This window comes from Canis lupus, chromosome 11 (genome assembly GCF_011100685.1).
Source record: "Canis lupus familiaris isolate Mischka breed German Shepherd chromosome 11, alternate assembly UU_Cfam_GSD_1.0, whole genome shotgun sequence".
NCBI classification, from domain to species: Eukaryota; Metazoa; Chordata; class Mammalia; order Carnivora; family Canidae; genus Canis; species Canis lupus.
The window spans coordinates 45,685,306-45,708,345 of record NC_049232.1 but is presented as its reverse complement, the minus strand read 5'-3'; the positions used below and the strand labels follow the sequence as shown (position 1 = coordinate 45,708,345).

Sequence of the window (23,040 nt, the reverse complement as noted above, 5' to 3'; positions counted from 1 at the left end):
AGGGTGGACTTAAGGGCTGCGGTCCTGAGACACAGCAACCTCCCTGTGACCGGAGGGCAGGCAGGAGCTGCTCACCACCACAATCCTCCCCACCCCCATTGTTTCCACTGTCAACAGTCCAGCTTTCCTACAGGGAATGGGCTGGAGAGTAGATGGAGTATTTTGCATTGGCTTGTTTGTCTTCTCTGCCCTCCTGTTCAGGGGATTTCCCTGCAGCAAGCAGCCTACTGGTTTTCCTGCGCTCTCCCTCGAAGTGGGACACTGCCCTCTGAGCAGAACTGTACTGCATCCCCGTCTGAAGGAGGAGAGCTAGCTGCCGGGCCACATTCGTAGCAACCAGTTTTAGGGGCACTGGGATCCTCTTTCTCTCTTTTCCTTTCCCTAAGTCCTGGCCCCTTTCTGTGAATCACACCACCTCCCATTGAGGCGGCTAGTAACCCTCACAGACCTGGAAGCAGAACATGGAAGAGTGAACAGGAGTGTTCTGGGCAGAAGGAGGGAATGGGGCTCTCCATGCAGAAGAAACAAGCGCACAAAGATGCAGAAACAGAAGCAAGGTGTGTGCAAGGCAGGAGAGAAGAAGGAAGTAGATCTGACACAGTTGACTGTCTCTTTAACTTGCTGAGACTATCTGGTAGGAGATGGAGAGGAGCGGAAGCACGTTTTATGCCTCTGGATTTTCAACAGCACTTTTCCAGCCAGCACTGTTGATGGTACCAGTGGGAATTAGAGCGTGTGCTTCTCCACCTTCCTCTGTGGCTGCATACTGGAATCACAAGGCAGTGTGGTATCACAGGAAATTCGGAGTCCTTCAAACTGAATGATTTGGAGACAACATCTAATGTTGATTCTTACACTCTAAAGCCTTCCTCTTCTGAGTCAACAGCCTCTGGAGCCACACCTGCCCATTCCAGGAATTCTTCCTCATAGAGTCACAGTGCCTTGCTGAGTCCTGGTCCCTGGCTACGGCCAGAAATGACCTCAGGCTGACCCACGTGCTCTAACTGACTTTGGTTCTCACTCCCTTGTTCCTCTAGGAAAACTGCCAGTTCCCAAGGGACTTGCTTTTTCTACCAGTGGGTTAGATCTGGAGATAAGGAAATAGCAAATGATCTGCTTGACCTCCAGGGTAGGAACAGGACCTGAGGGAAATGGGTGTTGGTAGGAGCTGAGAACCCTGGAGGGGCAGGGAGATTGCTGTGGTTCTAGTGAAATCTTGGCTTAGACACCACCATCATAGTTGTTGGGAATGGAGGAGAGAAAAGGGCAAGACCCCTGACAGAAATAGAATTTCCAAGATGGTTAACATTTTCAAAGCACTCGCTTTCCAGGGGGAAGAAAAGAATAGCCAATAAGAAAAGAAACAAATTGATAATATGGATACAACTTGGAGATTTTCAAGTCTCTAAAAAATGGAATTTGTAGGATGAAAGGCACCGCAGAAAGCTTTCTTTCTGAGCTGGCCAACACCCGCAGAAACCCCCCCTCACTATTGGAAATGAAATTCTTCCTGTTATGTTCCCCGTACCCTTAGCCTCCAGTCCAGCCAGAAATTTGACCCCTGTACTTCATGCTGCAGTTCAAACCCATGTTCCCAAGTGTGTTGGAGAGGAGACTGGGGGCTGATGAGAGGCCCAGCGTGGGGGTGCTCCAGCCTGGGGCAGGTCACTGGGGGGCTGAGGCCACGCTGCTGGGCAGGGAGTGGTCCAGGGAGCAGTTTCTAAAGAGTGCCACACCTGACGGCTTCATCCTGGTGGACTCACCAGTCTTCTGCGGTGTTCTTTCAGCAGCCATCACCTTAACATACTGCCTTCTAAATGTGTTGGTGAAGCTCCGTTACTGGAGAAGGCATCTGTGTGTGTGCGCCCGTGTGTGCACACATACGTGCTTGAGCTCTCTTAGCTGAGAGGCAGTTTACTGCCCTCTTAGGGCCAAATCTAACACTAAGTTGTGTACTTCCAACTATCCCATTTTAAGCTACTGGGTTTTTAATGGTGGCCAATGAGGAGAGGGTCATTTCCAGAAAGTTTTAAGCCCAGTGTTCTCTCCTTACCACACTTCAGAGCCCTCTACACCCACCTTCCATTCATCTCTTTGTGCTCCCCTTCTTCCTTAGTTATTTCTTTATTTCCAATATTTCTTCCTCCTCTTTCTCCTTCCTGTTTCTCAGAATTAGCCGAGTTGGGGAACTTAAAACAATAGGCTTCAGGGTGGTGGTGTTATAGCATCTCTCATCTCTCATCCTTATATATGTTGAAACTCTAGAAAAACAAAGGACTCGCTGCTTTTATATCTCACCCCAGTGAAGAGATGCAAACTATGTTTTCTCTTTGTTGGCTTATTTTTGTTCTTGAGTCCACCCGGGTGCAAATCCTGATTCTTCTACTTGTTAGCTATGTGAATGTGGGCAAGTTATGTCACTTCTCTGAGCCTCCTTTTCTTCAACTGTATAATAGAAAAATGCCTACTTCAGAGTTTTGAAAAAAAGTGTACAAAATAAACATAAGTGCCTCTACCGTAGTAGGTACTCAGCACCTATTTCCCCCCACCACTCATTTTCCTGGATCTGTGGACCGAACCATTGTTTTTTCTTCATTGGGTTTTAGTCTAATAAATATTTTTTCAATACCTGGTAGGTGTCAGGCCTAGTGTACCAGGGTCTAAACAGACATAAGATAGGTTCATCTCTTCAATGGCATCCCTGTGCTGGAGCCAGAAAAGTAATAAACTTTCACAGAACAATGGTGAAGGGTGCTGTGGCCACTACAGAAAACCAGAAGAGGAACACCAAAGACTCCCCAGGGATGGGGTGAGGAAGGAATTGGGAGAAGGTGCCCCTGAAGAGGCCACACTGGGCAAGAGCCTAACGTAGGGTGGATTTTACCTGAAGTACACTGAGCCAACTCGAAGACATCCTTGTTTACACAACTCGCCTCTCTCAGTTCAACACCAAGTGTCCAAAGCCTACAGGCCAGCAGTCCTAGCTCTGCCACTAATTATTTGCACCACCTCAGTCTAGTCACCACTCTCATAATCTGGATTTTCAATCTCTGAAATGAAGGTCTTAGACTAGACAATACCTAGGCGTCCTCCAAAATTTACCAGTAATCTGTGATTCTCTGATCATGCTACCATTTTTTGGAGCTTGTTTTACGGTTTCTAATGTTAACCTCATAAAATTGCCATGCTAAAATGATGACTGACACCTAGTAGATATCAATGTTTTCCCTTTATTTTATGTGAAAAGTAGATCATTAAAATGTGTGATGGATTGTATGGTAAGCTACAAGTCAGTTGGACTCTGGTAGCCACGGCTGGGTCAGAAATTACTTATGTGACCCAGAATAACTCATTTTACTTCTCTTTGTGACCACTTACTCCCTGACCTCTACTACTAGTTCTAAAAACAGGTAAACTGAAAGATAAGAGTAAGTTTAGACTTTTAGGTTCACGCAGGTTTGTTGTACAGATATCAAATACTTGTTGATATGGCTAAGAGCTATCTCTTCAGTTTGAAAGTGTTTAGATAGAACAGAAGAGCTTGCATATCTTATGTAGAAGATATGCTGATTTCATCTACCACCCCCATTCCACACAAAAACTAGCCAAAAGTCATTTTAACTTTATTTCTAAAACTAAATATGATTTCAATATGGAGGTTTGTCTACTTCTATTTTTGTTGTTATTTTTTTAATTAGTAGAGCTTACTAGAAGAAAATTACATGTGTATTAAGAATATCTCAAAGTCTGGGATCCCTGGGTGGCGCAGCGGTTTAGCGCCTGCCTTTGGCCCAGGGCGCGATCCTGGAGACCTGGGATCGAATCCCACGTCAGGCTCCTGGTGCATGGAGCCTGCTTCTCCTTCTGCCTGTGTCTCTGCCTCTCTCTCTCTCTCTCTGTGACTATCATAAATAAATTAAAAAAAAAAAAAAAAAAGAATATCTCAAAGTCTAAGAGGACATGCAAAGGGCAAATGTCAGGAAGAGAATACATACATCATTTCATTCACCCAGAGATAAACTTATCACATTAGACTCATATTTTGTTTATATTTTTCCCAAGATAATTATATCAAACTTTATATACTATTAAATGACTTGACCAAAATATTTCTCATCATACACTAATATACAACAAAGTTGTAAGGGCCTTCACAGATTCAGGCCAAAATGAAATGATGAATTCCAGTGCTGGTAGTAAGTGATATGATATGTGTGTGCAACGTGATAGGGGAACCCAAGCAGGGAGCTAATGAACTTTCTGGGAGCTGACAGTTAGATCTTGAAGGATGAATTTGCCAGGCATAGAAGAGCAGAAAGCATTTTCCAAATAGAAGAAACAGCTAGAAAAACTCCTAGAAATCTTGATAGACCATGTCCTGTTGGAAACAGGGGAGGAGTGCAGTTCGCCTGGTGGGTGGGGTACATGAGTGGGTGGGGGTTCATCAGGAGGTGAGCAGAAGGAGGTGAGTCTCTGTTATGAACAGCTTTGTTTGCCAGGCCCTAGAGTATGGAATTTGTTCTGTTGACAGTGGGGAACCAGGGACTTTACAAAATCAATTACTGCCTTACTTAAAGCAAATAATACTGAGTGAGCTAACCAAAACCCAGCTTTACTCTTTCCTTAAGGATGGATTTTTTAAAATCCAGGTGCTTAAAAACATCTTCCTATACAAGCCAAAAATAGTCTTAATGAACCTTTCCCAGAAATTTCTCATCACCTCTGTGGAAGCTTTTCGAGCACCTTTTCGAGTTGTTTAGTGGTCTGCCTTAATACACATTGCATTTAGATCAGTCCTACCATGGAAAATTCAGTCTTAAAGAACAACCCGGGTAGATATGTTCAGGCCACTCTCCATGATAGGAAGGAATGTGTTTGGTTCCCCTAGGTGACTTCGGGAGGGCTTTGATGATGACAAAAGCTGTGGAAGCCAATATTGGCTGGTTTTTTGGTTTCAGGGGTTTTTCCAAGAAGCACCAGTTGTTTCTTAACCAGCTCGTTTGCGCCACCCAGTGGGAAAGTGCTAGAATACAGCATTGAAGAGTGGATCTAACTGAGCTGTTCTTCCTGGTAGGATCTGGGAATTCCTGGTCTATTTCAGCCGTTCTTTCCCTATAAGAATGTTAGGAGACATCCTCGTAAACAGTTTCTCTCCTTCATTTGGAGGTGAGAAAGCATTTGCAGTGAGGAAATCTCCAGTGCTGGCTTTTCACAGACTAACTCTATGGCTTTAGATAAGTACTGTGTCCTTTTTCAAAGTGTTTCCTTGTGTGTGTGTGAGTGTGTGTTTAGCTCTTCCATATTCCTAGTGTCTATAGTATTTTAGAGGCATAACTGTTTTAGTATTTACCCTGTGCACCCATAATTCCAAGTGGCATCAGTTTGGGTAATGAAAAAAATATCTTTAAGATTTTGAAAATCCAGGAAATACTGCAACCATTTATAATTAATATGTGTCGATATCATCTGCATGTAATGTTCATAAGAATGTCTCAGAGGCTTTAAACCACAAATCACGTGGTGTGAGTGGAAAAAGCTGGCTTTTGCACTCAGACCTGAGTTTAAGTCCCACCCCTGGCACTCTCTGTGTGACTTTAAGAAGTTACTCTGTCTCTGAGCCGTGTATCAATGAGCATGGCCAATCTCATTTCACAGGATTAATATAAGAGTTATGGGATGTAGTATCTGCAGAACTTCCCAGGGGCACCGGGAGTAAGGAGTAGCCACCCTCTGTTGGGTGGAAGTGACAATTACTGGTCAGTCTCTGCAGCTTACCTGTTCTACTTCTGCCAGTCACTTCTGCTCTGAGGCCTGGATTCCTCTGCTGTCAAATGGGGTCATGGTTCCTTCTCTTAGAATTTCACAAATAGGATGATATAAGATATAACACCTCTCCTGCCCCCAAGCACCTGGCTTCATAGGTATTTCACAAATGCTAGTTCCTTTCTTTCTAAAAGTATTAAACCATTGCAAATAATGACAGGATTGGTTAGAAGGCCAAAATGTCTTCATCCCATGATCTTTCTCCCCCACCCAGTTGCCTCTCTTGCTATCTCAAATACTCACACACATGCATATTTGCATTCTCACCTTATTTTCCCCATCTTTGTCATCAAAAGTTAACCAAAAGCATGAGAATTTTTGGAAGCTTAACAAAGGGACAGAAAATTCACTTTAAGATTGCCATCATTCTTTCCATTCCTCACACCAGGTGCGTGGGTCCATACTTGAGCAGTTGTGCCTTTACCTGTCTTCCCACATCACTGCCCCCTTCTGGGCTGGCCCCTCTGCTCCAGCCAAAGCAACACCAGTCCATGGAGGGCTCCACCTCGGCCCCCGTTCCCCCTGTCAATCTTGTCCCTTTCTCCCCACCTCACTCATCAGACTCCTCCTTTAAATTTTGGGGTCCATCTAAGTGCATACATTACCAGAGAAGTCTTCTCAAGCCTCTTCTTGCCCTGACATGAAGTAATGGTTGCCATGTGTGTGCCTCTGAGGAGAAGGAATTAATACGTATCGAGTCCGGGCATATTTTAATACTTTTAACCTTCCCAGTCCCCTTCTCAGGTAGTATCACTGTTCCATTTTACAGATGAGGAGACTGAGGGCCCATTCAGTGCTTCATTAAACAAACATCTATTGAGTATCCGTTGCCAGGCACTGAGAATAGAGCAGACACAGCTCCTTCCTTTGTGAGTCTTACAGGATCTTGACATGGGATGGATCCAGGAGGCAGGAATGAAAGAAAGAATAGACTATTCCAGTTGTGAAGAAGGGTGCTATGAAAGGCAGAAAAGAGGGATATGCTCTATCTCAGAGCTTAGGGAGGAGATCCCTAAAGAAAAGGCATTTCTGCTAAGACCTCAAGACTCAGGAAGGTCACACACAGGGAGGGAGGTAGTGAGGGAGAAGTGGGCTCTGACTGTGGCTGGCATTTGGAGCTACCATGCCTCATGGTCTCCTTTCCTCTAAATATTTGCATTGGTGTCACTGTGTTTTAGGTTGTGATCTACGTGTCTGTCTGATAGATCGTAGCTCCTTGCGAACAGCAACCTCATCTCCCAGGCACCTGATACATAGTAAAGGTCATGAGAATAACACATTGGTATGGTTTTCTAATAGAGTCTCTAAGCACCTGGCATTCCCATTCTCAAATTCCTTTTACTCAGATGTTTTCTATTTTATAGGCTGGGGTGATCCGGGGTCAGCATGTGAGAGATGTGGCAGCTGACATCAGCTCTGCAGTAGGTGGAGCTTGAGAGCAGCTCACTCATCTACATAAAGTGAAGTTAAAAGTGTCCTCCCAGATGCTTCATGGCACAGGGCTCCTTACCAGTCTGCTCTCCAGGCCATTCTTAGAGATGAAAGTGGAGTGGCTGCCCTGTGCCAGGCACTGTGTTGGGTCATGTAGTGACCCCATGGATGTTGCTTTACTTGACATGCAGTGGCTCACAGTCCAGTACGGCCCACAGACATGTCCATAGCCCATGTACACACACACTTACAATCCAGCTCGTTGGAGGCAAGACTCCAGGCCAGCACTGGTGGAAGAAGTGGCTAACTCTGCAGTGTCTGGGGCAGGAGCGTCAGAAGGTCTCCCAGGCATCTTGAAAGTCATTTTGCCTGAGTTGGGGAAAATGAATGGAATTAGCTAAGTAAAAAGGGCAGGATATGGTGGGAGTAGGCCACAGGCAAGGGTCTCACCTATGCAGAAGCCCAGAGAAAGATAAAAGATGACACATTTGGGATCTGCAAATGCTCACAGGGGCCCAGCAGGTGGTATAGATGAGGGAAAGGCCAGGTGGATGCATGTCGGACACAGTGGTATATTTTTCATGCCCATTAACAGGAGTCCTCCCACCTATTTTTCTTAACTTACACCCACTTCATTTTTCCATCTTTGTTTGGAAGGTAGGTAAAGTGAAACTGTTCACTTCTATAAGAAAAATAGCCATCTAAACCCAATGATTGTATCAATCAGTAAGTGATATTTGGCACCTGTTGGGGAGACAACTGGGAGTAGTAGGGACTGGGGCCAACTGGAGAGTATATTCTCCATCAGAAGAGGACACCTGTTCTTCAACTCCAACTGTCTGGTGGCTCCAGATCTTGCAATTTTTCCAAAAAAAGGTGAGCAACCTGGAGTTTTGGCAAGTTAGCCAAGTTTTTTTTTTGGTTTGTTGTTATTTTTAACATTGCTTGATTAAACCTGCAGACCAAATGGAACACATCTGCATGCTTATCCAACCTTATCCATGGGCCATGCTTGTGATTTCTTGTTTCAAGGTTCCAGAGGTTATGAGGGTATTTTTAGAATCCTTCAACAAGTCATTGCTTATAGTTATTCCTAATTATCCTTCTCTCCCTGCTTTCCAGAAAGAGATGACGAGCAGGATGTGTCACTAACACCCCACCTTACTTTCGGAAGACCAGAGGAAAGCTCTTTCCTCCTGGAGTCCTGAGAAGGAAGACCTCCCTGGCTGAAATGGCACACCTACTTCCAGGAGCAGGAGAGGTGGAGACAAGCGGTGATTCCTGAGAGACGTTCCCCACTCACGCTGTGTGCTCTTAACCCTCCGAGTGCTGCTAGCCACGACCTGTGGACCTGACCACAGCGTGCAAGAAGGACTGCCCACCCCAACCCCTTCTGGCTCTCAGTTGCCCCAAGGACGCCTCTGCACTTCTGTGTGCGTCGCAGCTCTGCCTGTGACCTGCTGCCTAAGCTTTACTGGAATTCAGGTTTTGAGACTGAGACACTTATTTGTATTTTCCACTTCGGTCTTGTCAACTGGCCAACTTTTCTGTAATGTGTTTTCTAAGTACCAGGTGAATTTTGGAACTCTGGATGAGCAGCAAGTTTTTCTATAACAAGTCTTCCTTTCAATGTTCCCACCCTGATCTGATGCCGTGGTTTAACTTCATGCGGAGCCATATAGCCATGACAGATCTAAGACCCACCCTACAGCCTCAACATGATTTCCCTATTAGGCATTTTTATCAGGGACCCCTCCATGACCCCGAACAAACTTTAACTACAGGGAGGAGACCGGCCACTAACATAAAACTGACGAGTTACCAGTTAACTCTGAACAGAATGTGTTTTTTATAACCACACCATTCCTGTTTCTTCTATTCAAGATACTTTCTTCCTGTTTCCCAGATGAGAGGAATAAAAGGAAGTTATAAATGACCAAGAATGATCAGCAGAAGCCCTGAGCCAGATAGATTAGTGCAGTGTTTGTTCTTGACCAAACGGTAGGGAATTGTGGCTGTCTCTACCTAATACTAAAATTTCACTTTAAAAAAAAAAAAAAAGAAGAAGAAGAAGTGCAATTGGTTATTTGGTGCACATAGCTCAGACAGCCAGCTCATTGACTTGTAGCCTTCCCAGCTGGCCCTCTGACCTCCTACATCCAGCCCGTGTTTTCTTTCTCTTCCTCTGTACTACCCCCTCCCTGGCTGGTTTGTATTATGGCACAAAATTAATTTCTGCCCCTGTGATTGTGCCACAGTTGCCAAGGTAACAGTGGAACTGGAGCTAACTTCCTTCTTCCATTCCCTCCCGGTTTTCCCATTCCAGTAAACAGAATAACACATTCTGTGTTACATCCTGCCTTTTGAAACCCAAGTGAGTCTTAGTGGAAGAAACAGTTGCCTTCTCTGCTTCATTCGTGAAACTGGTGATGGTCCTGAGAGCCTGTGACTAGGGGGTGATAATACTCCCAGTGATCATTTGAATTTGACAAAATAGCAGTTGGTGGAGGGAAGTAGATAAGAATGTTTTAGTGTATTTTAATGTAACACCGATTAAAGAATAACTAAACAACTCTGATTTCGTTTCATTATATGTAACGCGTTAAAGCCATTCATGGCTGCCACAAGAGCCGAGAAAGCATGAGATTTTTTTGTCCAAAGAAAGGGCTGACCCAGTCTGGGCACTGTGGCATCCTGTCCTAACCCAACAAACCATCCTTTGCTTCCGATCTTGTCAAAGTCGTCTCGTGGAATCCAAATGCTGCTACCTCTTTCCATATTGTTGTGTTCTGGTCAAAAACAAACATACCCTCTTCCCTTTTTTGGCTTCCTAAGATAACTCTGAGAGGACAAGATAGGCAAAGATTCTTCTCAGCATCATCTTTGGCTGAAAGAATATCTGACTGTCCTAAGGATCCAGAGAACAAAGAAATAAGACCCCCTATTCCCAACCTATGCAATACACACGCAGTAAGCACTGCAGGGGAATGTCCAGCTGAGGGACAGAGAAATAAGTGACAGCAGGGAGCCCAGGCTCTGGGAACAACTCTGAAGCTTTGCCGCCATGGAAAACCACAGGATTTTAGCATTAAAAAGTTGACCATGTTCCTGCATTTCAATGATGCCTAATCAAGCAGGATGCTGGATTCTGAAGACATTTGTTACTAATTCTTTTTAAGGTTCTTTTCTATTAACTGTTTGTGTGTATGAAATTTCCATTCAATGTAAAAGACCGAATATTGTTTAAACTTCTTGGCACAATTTCCTCCTGGTTATATTTCTAATTACATTAATCAACTCTTCTAGGATAAGTTCTGGCAAACTGCTCTTATTTTTTAATTAGAGTATTCCTATTCCTGCAGAACTTTGTTTGGCAAATTCTAAAGAAAATTATCACAGGCAATTTTTTATCTCTTTGACCTGACTACATCCTAAGTACATCTCATTGCAGAGGGGGATCTGAGCTCCTGGCAATGCTTCAAGCACCTCCAGCTCTCTGGCTTTGAGCCTGACATTCTGCTTCTTCCTCCTCACCTGACAGGCTCTCCTTCATTTCCCACTTTTTTTTTTTTTTTTAAGCTGGGTATTACATGTCTCCGCCAGCTGTTTTTTTTTTTTTTTTTCATTTTATTTTGAGAAGTTTCAAAGTGGAAATTTAAAAAGAAAAGATTACGATGAACATTCATGTCCCCTTCACTTATGTGCATCAGTTGTTAACATTTTTTTAATTATTTACTTTTTCCAAATATTTTCTCTTTCTCTCGGGAAATATACATTCTTCTAGGTGAACCATTTCAAAATATGTTGCAGACATCATAAAACCTTAAAAAACTTTGTCGATTGCCCCAAAAATGTTTATAGCTTTTGATATTGTTGTTTATCCAGGATCCAATTAGGAATCACACATGGCATTTGTTGTCATTCTCTTTAGTTAATGGGTTAGAGTTCTTCTGTATGTATGTGTGTGGCATGGTGGTGGAGCGTGTGTGTTGTGTGTGCGATGACACTGACATAAAGGAGTTCAGGCTGTTTTTTTGGTAGAATGTTTTACAATCTGGATTTTTTTTCTGATTGTTTCCTCTTTATTAGACTCAGTTATACTTTATTTTTTTTATTTAGGAAGAATACTACGTAAGTGATGTTTCCTTCCTATTGCATTTATCAGGAAGTATATAATGTCTATCGTCTCTTGTCATGATATTAAGCTTGACCAGTGGGTTTAGGTGTTGTCTGCCCGATTCATTCATTTTAAAGGTACATAATTCACTAGGAAGCTCTGAAATTCAACATGCACACGTTTTATAGAGTTTGAGGCTGTGCACATGTGCATTCCTTTCTTCATATTCTCAAAGTGGTCCACAGTCTCCAAAAGATTATAACCATTGCAGTTAAATGATGTAACAATGATAAAGGATTCATGACTTCCTGTTTAACAGAAGGAACAGTAAGACGGGCAGGACATTAGTATGCTAGCTGATGAGAAATTGTGCGGTCCCTGTAGCCAGAGCTGAAATATGTTTTTCGTTTGTTTGTTTGTTTTTTGCTCCCATCCTCAATGACTTCCCATTCAGACCCATGGTTTATTTTAGAGAGCATGCATTCTCAATGAAGGTGATTATTCAAGGGTGCAAAAACTGTGGGGTTTTTTTGGTGAGGGAAGGAATCTTAGAATTTACAATGGGTTGTGGCCCTTCAGGGGGCCATAGTACATAAACAAATATAAAGTGTATATGTGGTATTAAAGTTTCATGAGGATCATTAGGAATAAAATTTCTTTAAAAACTCCTTAGGATGATGATAATAAAAAAGGTTGAGAAATACTCAACTAGAGTCAGATTCTGCCTCTTAGGTGTTCATTCTCTCTTCCTGAGTGTTTTCTCATTTCTAAGAGCTAGGATGAGTGGAAACAACTTCAAGAGCTTTCTTAAGCTGTTCCTTCTACCCTCCCAAACCATATCAGTCACATTCCCACGGAAAACCCCATTCTCCTCTTGAAGACCTCAGGCAGAGACATTCTACAGCATCCTTTGGTATACCGCAGTGAACACTTTACATCTGAATTCCTTCCATTTAGCCTGAGCCAAACTACTATCTTTTCATCACACCTTTCCTAGTGTCTCACATTAAGAAAGATCCAAAGATTATCTAGGATAAGAAGAAGCATAATAAATGAGAGCCTTATTGGCAGATCCAGTAAGTATGTGAAGACTGTTACCAAATGTCCTTCAGCCTTCTTTCCCTTTGGCTCTCCCATGGGCAGAATTCTCCTGGAAGCCTTCTTGCTCTTGCTCCGTTGCTAACATTTCTGCCATTAATGTTCATTTGAGCCCTTTCCTGGGCTTTCCATGTCACTGTGTGTTATGGATGTAGCCAATAGTGAATGTGTAAGAAATTATCGCATACTTTCTCCAAACTCTGTGTGGTGTCTTTGCTAAGTCCTGACTTGCATTTATAAGTTTTCTTTTCTATTTGTCCGTGCTAAATCCATTTTGATTTATCTTCCTGAGTTTCCTTCATTTTTACCTTTAATATTCCTCATCCAATCACTCTGTTTTGTTTTAATCCCTTCTTTAATTGGCAAAGCGTTAGGAGACTTGGATGGAGTGCCTCTCATTTTTTGGTGGTGATTTAAGCCAAATCGTCATCTGGTCATTGATGGAAGCATGTCATTCCCTGTGGTCTCTGACCTTCTATGACTTCCACACCCCATGGGTATCACACTGTAAGTCAAAGAAATATCATGGGACAAGTATAGCTATGTCTTCAAGAAGTGTGTATAAAGGCAAAATCATGAGAAGGAGCCAGATGTGTCACTTAGATAATACTGTTGTCATTTGTGCTTGGATCATTTTGGTCCTTGAGAGTGAGAGTGAGAATCTAGGTGATTCTCTCCTAGAATTAGCCAAACAAAGTACTTTGGAGATAGAAAGTTCTTTCCCTGCTTTAAAAAGTATGTCAGCAACCAAAAACTTATAACAGATTGTTTCCATCTGGATGGTTATTAATTCTGGATAGGAAGTTTTTGATGAATAAATAAGGATTTTTGTAACTTTCAAAGGGGAGACTCCATTTCTAATCTGACATTTAAACTGTATTACTAACTTTTAGTGTTCTAATTTCAAGGTTTTCCTGTATCTTTTCTAATTGCATCAGAAAAAATGTATACCATATTTAATTCCATTTGTGATTAAGTGTTTGACTATAAGAACAAACTAATACAATTATATAAATTAGAAAAGCCAGAGGAAATGAAAGGATATTTATGAAATCAGTTCATGTGAGCTTAGGATTCAAATGTCACAAATAAAAGACACATAACCATCACCTACCTGTTCCGTCTTTTTCGTGTGTGCTCAATTAATTTCTTTCACAGTAAGTTTTTAATCCTGCAGTGGTCTTGGAACAGGTAAATGAAAAGAAAATGGTTAATTCTACAAACAATAATTCAAAATGTGTTGAGAACACACAGGCATGTATTTGTATTCTAACAGGAATTCCTTTATACTTTTTAGATTCTCCCAGGAGGGAACAGCTTGCATATAGTTGAAGTGCTCCACAGACTGATGTTGTACATCTCTTCTTGCAGTAGGAGTCAATATTAAATTTGATAACAATCTAGCATGTAAATATAATAAATCCTGGCTAGAGAAATAGCTCCTCAATCAGAGGAAATAAACCTGAATTTTAAATTCAGGTTCGCCACAGCCTTCCTTTTGAGACCTTGAGAATTTAAATGTTCTGTGCCACAGATTTCTGAACTGCAACGGCTTATAGATTAGTTCCTGTATAACTCACAATTCTTTTTGCAAAATAACATAAGATTAAAATATTAACAGATCTGGAAAACAAATATATAAATTCTATATGTTTGTATGTTGTTAGTACATTTACAGCCACTTTAGAATAATTGTGACTCTAATAACAGCCACTGTTGCTAATAGCAGCAATCGGATACTATGTCTGACAAAAGCTATTTGTGATGAGGTGATTTCTCAGCAGACGGCAGTGAGGAATGAGGCTTCTGGAACCCCAGCACAAATATAACAGGTTCCTCTACTTCTCAATTCCACTGTCTGGAACCTATACCGAGATGTGACAAAGAGGCAGATTATGGACTGAATGTGGCCTACAGGCATGTTTTGTTAGACTAACACAGTTTTTTTTTTCTCATTTTTTAACCAGCTACTATCATTAAAAATGGAGAAATTTGACACCTAATATCAGAATTTCTGTCTGCTCTTATAGAATCAGAAAATCTGACACCAGACTTTTGCTTCTGTGTGGCAAGAACTGGCTGAGAAGTGATGGACCCATTTAGATGGAGGCATGTTCTCCCCAACTGCCCACTGTCCTCGGCACTCCCTACTGCATCCCAGACATGGGGCTGACTGTCAGTTACCACTGCCCTCCTAGTTTGGCAGGCTTCCCTTGCGCACATTCCCTGCCACTCCCCTGAAGGCATTTCAGGTCACAGCCCCTGTTACCCTATCTAGAGAGACCTTTAATTTTCAAGTTGATCACTACCTGCTATATTATGTTGTATTCATGCTAATAAGTGGTAAACTGTTTTAGAAGATGATAAATTTGCATCAGATGCCTTCAGTCCCTCCAACCACAGCAAAAATTGGTACTCCTGTGGACATTAAGCTAATCACTATATCTGTCCAATCTTGCAATTATTTTAAATTCTTAAACTTCAACTCTGCTTCCAGGCAAACTTCATTACCAAAATGATAAAGAAATGTCATTGAAAATTAACAGTGGTGTCATTTATAACAATTATATATTTTATCCGATTTTTCTTTGTCATTGTGAAGATTTCAGCAGAACACAGTGTGTTACCAGAAACTTCTCATTGTTCTAATGCAACATTCCTCATCTGAGTTTTTGTGAACATGAACATGAAGCACAAATTCCCAGTACTCAATAGATTAAAAACTAAATGGGGAAATCCGATTCAATTTAAATAAACTTTGGTTGAGTTTATAACAGTATTACTGCACACTAGATTATGCTGAATATCTGCTCCAGAGGAAATAATGTCATACACTTGAGACATGACCTCACATATTATCAGATCAGCAGAGAGTAAGAGTCTAAGCATTTTCAAGAATGCTGTAGAACATAGAGGGGGAAAGGTATCAACAGAATCCTATGTTAACTCCGAAAACAATGTTAGAAATAACTATGTCTCTACAATGATGTATTTGGTATTGTTAAAAACTGCATGTCCACTGATAACCACAAGAGACAACAGCATTTAGAAAATTTATAAACTGTGACCTGTTTAATTATTTTACTTAGAGTTTGTCTTATCGAAATAATAATCACATGAAGGTAGAGATGTTTGGCGCACACAAGTCTGCAGTTAAGACAAAATCTTAGTAAAGATGCAAAGGCCTTTTAGACATGATCCAATCTAGTGGGTGAAGTTCACATTGGCTGGGAGAGAGTGAGGAACGGGGCTGCCTACCCCTGCCCTATCTGTGGATAAGATAGGCCCCTTCCCTGCTCAAAACCCTGAAATCCTACCTGTTGCACTTGGCTTAAAAGCTTCAGCTCTCACTTTCTCCCTCCACTCCTATACGCTGGGTCTCTTTGCTGGACTTGCACATGCCAAGCACACTCACACTGACAGCCTCTGTACTGGGTGTTCCCCTGCCTGGATGCTTTTCCCCTACATGGCCTCATGGCCAATTCTTTCCCCTCCTTCAAGTTCTAACTGGAGTATCACCTTCTCATTGTGGCCCCTGCTGATCGCACCTGCCCCCTGGGCTTCCCAGGACTCATGAACTCCCTTTCTCTGTTCAAATTTTCCTTCTCCTATAATATGTGCATAAAATATATATATATATAATTTTTATATATTTTTATGTTTTATATATATTTATATACATATAAATATATAATTTACATATTTTTTAAAGATTTTATTTATTCATGAGAGACAGAGAGGCAGGCATAAGCTGAGGGAGAAGCAGAGTGAGAAGGAGGATCCCCACGGGGAGCCCGACGCAGGATTCGACCCTGGAACTCCCAGATCATGCTCTGAGCCAACGGCAGACTCTCAACCACTGAGCCACCCAGGCATCCCTATATATAATTTATATTATATAATATATATATTTTTAGTTTTATTGTTTCTTGTCTATCCCCTACCCCACTAGAATATAAATTTCACATCAGAGATCTCTGTTTTGTTTGTTTTAAGATTTTATTTATTTATTCATGAGAGACACACAGGGAGAGAGGCAGAGACACAGGCAGAGAGAGAAGCAGGCTCCATGCAGGGAGCCCGATGTGGGACTCGATCCTGACACTAGGGATCACGCCCTGGGTGTGAAGGAAGACACTCAACCACTGAGCAACCCAGGCATCCCAGACATCTCTGTTTTGTTTATTGGTGTTTCTCTGTCACCTAGAAGAGAGTGTCTGGCACACAGTAGACGCCTAATAAACCTTTGATGAATGAATGAATGGATTTACATGGCTGATAGATATCTCATTAAGGTCTGCTATCAAAGAGAAAGAAAAGCAATATGTAATAATAATATTAATGTAATGATACACCAGAGATGTACATTTATTGAGTGTATACTATAGACTACATATACTCTAAGCAATTTACAGGGATGATCTCATTTAATGCCCATGACAACCTTGTGAGTTTGGCTATTCATGTTTATCTCTGCAGTCAAAGTTACCTAAGTAATTTGCCCAAGGTTATAAGCAAGGTGATGGAGCTGGGATTTAAGGCCCCTCAGGTATGCTCCAGAGCCCCCACTCTGAGCCACAGGAGACACCTTCACCTTCTAGGCGTTGAACTCTTCTTCAATTGTCTCCTTCTCTATGGACACAGGCTCTATGTGGCAGAGCAAGTCAGCTATGAGTTTCTTTTTGGTCATTTGTTGATGTGATTGCATTAGTGTTTCTATGACCAGTCCAACTGAGATCATAAAGCATTTCTATTCCCAAGATGTGCAGCATTCACAAATACAAAATGGACCCTGAGTGAGACCTGAGAGAGGACAATGGATCTAACAAGAGGACACAAAGAAGGTCAGAATGGCTAGTCCATAAAGTGTCAAGTGGTATGAAGGTAAGACCAGAGGCCAGGATGGGGTCTCTAAGCAGGCAGGAGATAGGAAGACCATCTGGGAGTCCAGGAGGAATCACTCACAGCGGGAGCAAGGTAGGCCTATGATCGATTAAAACAGTACCTAAGAAATTTCTAGGTCTTGCTCCCTGCTATGAAATGGGAAAAAAAATTGTACTCATTCTTAGGTGAAAACAAGCAGCTTTTAAGAATTAATAAACACTCAAAGCAGATCTTAGCTTTGACCATAAGGAGTTTACAGAACTGAAAAAAAAATTTAATAAAAAAATTAAAAATGAACTTAAAAAATAGAAAAGAAGCTTGCAGAACTATCGTAGTTAATTTTTGCTGATTTTCTCCTTTAAAGAAATTACTGGACATCAATTATTTAGCTGTACTATAAAATATGTGGTTATATAAACAATTAGCAATATGTAACCAAGAGGCTAGAGCACTACGTGGCTGTGAGATTTATTAATGCATATATTCCATGGGCTAATTTAGAAATGAATAAGAATCACATTGCATTTGAAAAGTAGCATCCATTCATTCTACCTGACTCCTTTGAGGTCACCAGGAGTTATACAGATTGCAAATGTTCTCTAGTTCCGGGTTCCACCTGGAGATATTTTGTATGTCAGGATGTAATTCCAGCCTAAAAATGAACTAAATATGCTGTGAGGAAATGAATGACTTGTACCTTCCGATTCCTAGAGCATCATGGGTATTGTCCAGAGAATGATTCAACTACAGAATATAGAAGGAGGCAGCATTTGTCAAGAGAGGGACTGGTGGGAGGAGTGTTTTGTGGTTTTTGTTTTTAAATAGTAAATCATTAGATTCACCAATTATTGAAGCATGGACATTAAAGAAAAGTCATTCAAAAGGTGAACCCCATTTCCCACTTCTGACCTTGGCACAAGATTCCTGAGGTTGTGCAGATAACATAAGGTATAGTTTTGCTATTATGAACTGACAGAGCGTTATCTGGACTGTGAATTTACCACAACCCTGTGAACCTATGGATTCGAAATAAAAGAAATAAAAAACTGCAAGTCCAGAAAGTCCCTAAGAGCCATAAGTCAGTTATCGTCGTGGGATCTGTTTGCATTTAGAAAAAAGATTGTGCTGCCCTGGACTCATGACATTTAATTGGAATTTGCATTATCCCTCCTAAGTGACTGCAAAGAGACTCTGTGCTACTTGAATAGAGAAACGTGAGAGGAAAATACTAAAGCCTCTCTCCATTGCAAAGAGGAAGGGAAAATAAATGAGATGATTTCACATGAACCTCTTTTGCTGCTCATAGATTCCCGAGGCACTGTGTTAGAAAGACCTGGGAGCAGAGCAGATGTGTGTGCTGAGAGTTTTCAGGGGAATTAAGGAGGCGTTTTGAGGGGAGAGGGCTGGGAATGAATCTACTCTGTGCCACGCACAGTGCTTGATACTTGATGTATATTTTCCTCCCCATTCTCACAACCGTTCATCAAGGCAACTATTGGTGACAACCATTTCAGACGTGAGATGGAGTGCGGGTCGCATGCAGGGGAGCAGTGATGAGCTCACACGAGGACGGTCCTCACTGTCATTCAGTGCTAGGCATCATGCCAAGTGTTTTAGTTGGAATATCTGAATTAATCATCATCCATCATTCATCCATGTACCTCACCATCCTGTGAGGTAGATACCATTGTCATTATTCCCACTTTGTAGATGAGGAAACCAAAATTGAGGAGTAGGTCTCTTATTCTAGGTCATACAGGTGACTGGTGGAGGAGCTGGGATTTGAATTCAGGCAGTCTGTCTCCAGAGTCCCTGCTATTAATCACTATGTTATAGGCCCCTCTGACACACACATCTTTTTATTATTATTAAAAAGTTATTCCTCCCTTTAGATTGCTTCCTTGCTACCCTAGTGACAAAGCTGCTTTCACCTCAGGGATCCCAAAATAAGCAGCCCTTGGAAAACCCAGAGGACCCTTGGGAAACTGTGATAAGGAAGTGACACCAGATGGGATGAATATTCCTTTCAAAGTGTAGAAAGAGTGAGTCTAGGGGCATCTGGGTGGCTCAGTTGGTTAAACATCTGCCCTAGGCTCAGGTCATGATTCCACCCGGGGTCCTGGGATGGAGCCCCACGTTGGGCTTCCTGCTCAGCAAGGAGTCTGTTTCTCCCTCTCCCTCTGTCCCTTCTCCCCTGCTCATTTGCTCTTTCTTTAAAATGAATAAATAAAAAATCGTAAAAAAAAAAAAAAAAAAAAAAAGTGTGAGTCTTCTGGAAATGCCGCTGAGAGTTAAGGTTCTCAACCTGCCAAGTGGCAGGACAGGAACATGTGGGTGTGTTGCCCCTGCTGCAGGCTGTATGTGTTCCCAGGCCCCCGCATAGGGAAGAGGGACTTAGCAGGGAAGCGCATCTCCGCCAGCTTGACAAGATCAGTCAGGGATACAGGAGAGCTCTTGCCTCTTTGATGTACAGTTCACACCTGCCAATTGTCCTACAAGACAGTTTTGTTTCAGGGAAGACTAACATATAGCAAGGAGAGAAAAGCAACTATTTTCTCCTCAAATTCGGCAACAGGAATACACTAGAAAACTGTGGGAAGGTTCCATCTGATTCAATAGACATTTGCACCCCTATTGTGGCTCAACACTCCTAGGAGGACCTCATTCAACTTTGCAACCTACTCACAGATGCTATCGTTAGATGGACTTCATAGGGGCAGGAGTATGAAAGCCTCAGCATCCTTGCTTTGGCTAGGCGCATCTGTCTTTGTTTTCTTTCAAACTCTGGGTTTAGAAGCCCTTTGAGAAGAATAATTTTCCCCACTTCTGTACGAATCTTCACCATTTGTTCTTATACCAGTCATGTCAGCAGCTGCTAAAATATGGTTTGCATTGGGGCCAGACGGGGGACTCTAAGGATACAGAGAAGACACCTGATAATTACTAGAGTTCAGATACAATTGATATGTGAATACAGAATGGGGGAAGCAGCTATTACCAATGGAAGGCTTGCCAAAGTAGACTAGTCTGGCTAGTGGCAGAAGAGAAAAACTTTTTTTTAAAATAGAAAATAAACTGTGCTCTTTTCTCTACCATTCTTAAAAAGATTGCCCAGAAGGGAAAACTGTTGATTTTAATGAAATTATGGGGGAAAAGAATATAGCAAATGAGTTCTAGAAGTTTAGGGAAAAGATGTACTCAAATTCTTCTTAGAAAGTGAGCCTCAAAGCCAAAGAGGCCCCTTTTCCTGAATTTCCAATTCTGTTTGACCTTCACATTTTTTTCAGGCTCTTCTGGCTCATGTCCACTAATTACTCTACAAAAGTGAGAGGAGGGCTTTTCCCATCTTTAGGATCTTCTCTCAGCATTCACTTTTCATAAACTGAAGCCAGAGTGCTCGTTCTAAATTCCAGACCAGATCATGCCCCTTCCTTTGTCTCCCCCAGAGTCCTTCAAAGGCAGCCCACTCCCACCAGAACAGACTTCTCTCTTTTCTTTGGTGAGGCCCAAGGCAGGCTTCTCACAGGTTAGAAAGGATGGCCAACAGTCCTCTCACTCCTCCTTAGTTTTTTTTTTTTTTTTTTTAACTTTGTGGACTAGAAAGTTTAAAATTAAACAATAGAGGGTGATTTATGAATGGTATGAAAGGTAATGGTATCATTACCCTTTATTTTATAGAAGAAAGGACATTTCAACACCAAAAGAATAGAGAAAGTACACCTAAGAATAAAAACCAGTCTGCTAGCTTCACCTAAAGTACTTAAAGTACTCCTTTGGGAGAACACTGGCTGATGCAGTGGGATTGTAATGCAGTTGTTTGAAATAGTTATGTGCTGTTTTGTTCGTTTGGTGGCAGAACTGATGGTTTTCCCTGGGGATTCCTGAATGTCTAAAGGCACTTGATGTACTTGGGCAGCCCAGCCCTTCCATACCTGGTCGCTCTCCACATGATCCTGCTGCACCTGTAAGAGGACATCACCTGGAGGGCAGGCAGGACTCTCCAGGAGAGTGTAGAGGGGATCAAGCACACCCCTCGTCATTGCTGCTGCGACCGCCTCCACTGTAACCTGAAGACAGAACTGCTGTGAACACCCCTACACATGGGAAATAGCATCTGTGTGTGTGCACATGTATATGTATATTGCATGCACATAGACTCAGGCATACATCATATTCTCTCTGCTTGTCCACTGAGAGGGCCTGACAATGACATGCCAATTCAACAAACACATCTAGTGCCCAGATCCTGACATGTGAATACTAGTCTCTACTTGAAGAAATCAGGAATTCTTGGAAAGATGAAATTTTCCAAGGTTGATTCCATGGCTGGAGCAGAGAAAATCCAACATGAGGATAGAACCATAAGCATCAAGGGCTGGGAAAATGTTCATATGCTTCAAGGTAGACAGTCCACTTTTTGGAAACTACCTAACTGAAATAATCATAAATGCTGAAAAAAAATAATCACAAATATGCTCATTACTTCATTGTTTATAATAAGGAAAATTGGAAACAACCCAAATAACAATAGGGAAATGACTAAAAACAGTTATGAATATTTACTAAACTATTTGTCATATAGATGTTAGGTTCATGACAACACTAGTAATATAATGTTGAGTTCCAAATGCAAGATCTAGATCCAAAAAGAGCACACGTTGTAGCTGAGGTCTGGCTCCTCACCGCAGCCTTCTAGAAGAGAAGTGCTTCTGATATATCCCATGTATCCCAGCAGCTTTCAGGAGTTGGCATTCTTGCTGCTTCAAGATCTTGACTCCTGCTCCCAAATACCATCTGTCCTTTAAGGTTTACACCATTTAGCCCTACATTTACTGCCCCACCCACCATCCTTATCTTGGGTCTCCCTCCAAACCTGCCCTAATTCACTGAACACTTTGGCAACAGTTCTCCACAGTTCCTCTCATTCCTCTCATTGGGAACTTCCTTGGCCACACAGACTTCATCCAACAGCTTGGTTGCTCAGTTTACTTGACATCCCAATGCCAATACTCTTCCCCTCTAATCTAATTTAGTAATCTGAAACCATGTCCTCATTACCACACTGCTCTGTTCCAGCTTTGAAATGTTAAACTCCAGGTACCTGGGTGGCTCAGTTGGTTAAGTGTTTGACTCTTGATTTCAGTTCAGATCATGTTCTGAGGGTCATGAGATTGAGCTCCACTGAATGTAGAGCCTCTCTCCCTCTCCTCACTACTGCCCCAATCCCTCGCTCACGCTCTCAAAAAAAAAAAAAAAAAAAAAAAAAGTTAAATTCCTAGACTCCTAGACCCCAATGTAAATCTATTCTTCCATTCTTTTCTTAGCAACCTCAACATTCTGGTCACTCTGTTCTAATGCATCCACCCTGTTTCCTGTATTGTTGGATAGCCATTAATTAGCAATCTCCTTATGCTTAAGTTAAATGGAAGTTTTAAAATAGCAACTTAGAGGACGGGAGCTTAGTTGTTGACATAGACGGAGACCTCTAGGCTCACCTTATCCCTCAAATACAGTTAGATGACTATCAAATCATTCAGAATACCCAAGAAATCAGCCTGAGGACTGACAGAACAAATTCCAAAACTAGAGGGAGAGAAGAGGCCACATTGCAGAAGGTAAGAGGTGCAGAGATGTGGTTTGGGGGAGAAACAGATGGTAAGTGCTGCAGAGGGGAGGGAGCCCTGGTC

General features: G+C 42.0%; 1 protein-coding gene and 1 long non-coding RNA gene across 3 annotated transcripts in view; one reads left to right on the top strand and one right to left on the bottom strand.

The window, feature by feature from the left end:
- The window catches only part of MOB3B (MOB kinase activator 3B), a 191,026-nt gene extending 177,448 nt beyond the window's left edge, over window positions 1-13,578 (top strand). For both annotated transcript variants that reach the window (XM_038552573.1, XM_038552574.1), the window contains exon 4: window positions 8,377-13,578. In XM_038552573.1, coding sequence (XP_038408501.1) covers window positions 8,377-8,406 — 30 coding nt within the window. In that variant the 3' untranslated portion in view covers window positions 8,407-13,578. The remainder of the gene's footprint in view (window positions 1-8,376) is intronic.
- Window positions 13,579-16,566: 2,988 nt separating this feature from the next.
- On the bottom strand, window positions 16,567-21,431 carry LOC111097945. The gene is made up of 3 exons (XR_005366413.1): window positions 21,286-21,431; window positions 20,040-20,265; window positions 16,567-18,005 (listed from the first exon to the last, which is right to left on the bottom strand). It is a non-coding gene; the product is annotated as an uncharacterized LOC111097945 (long non-coding RNA).
- Between the last annotated feature and the right edge of the window lie 1,609 nt (window positions 21,432-23,040).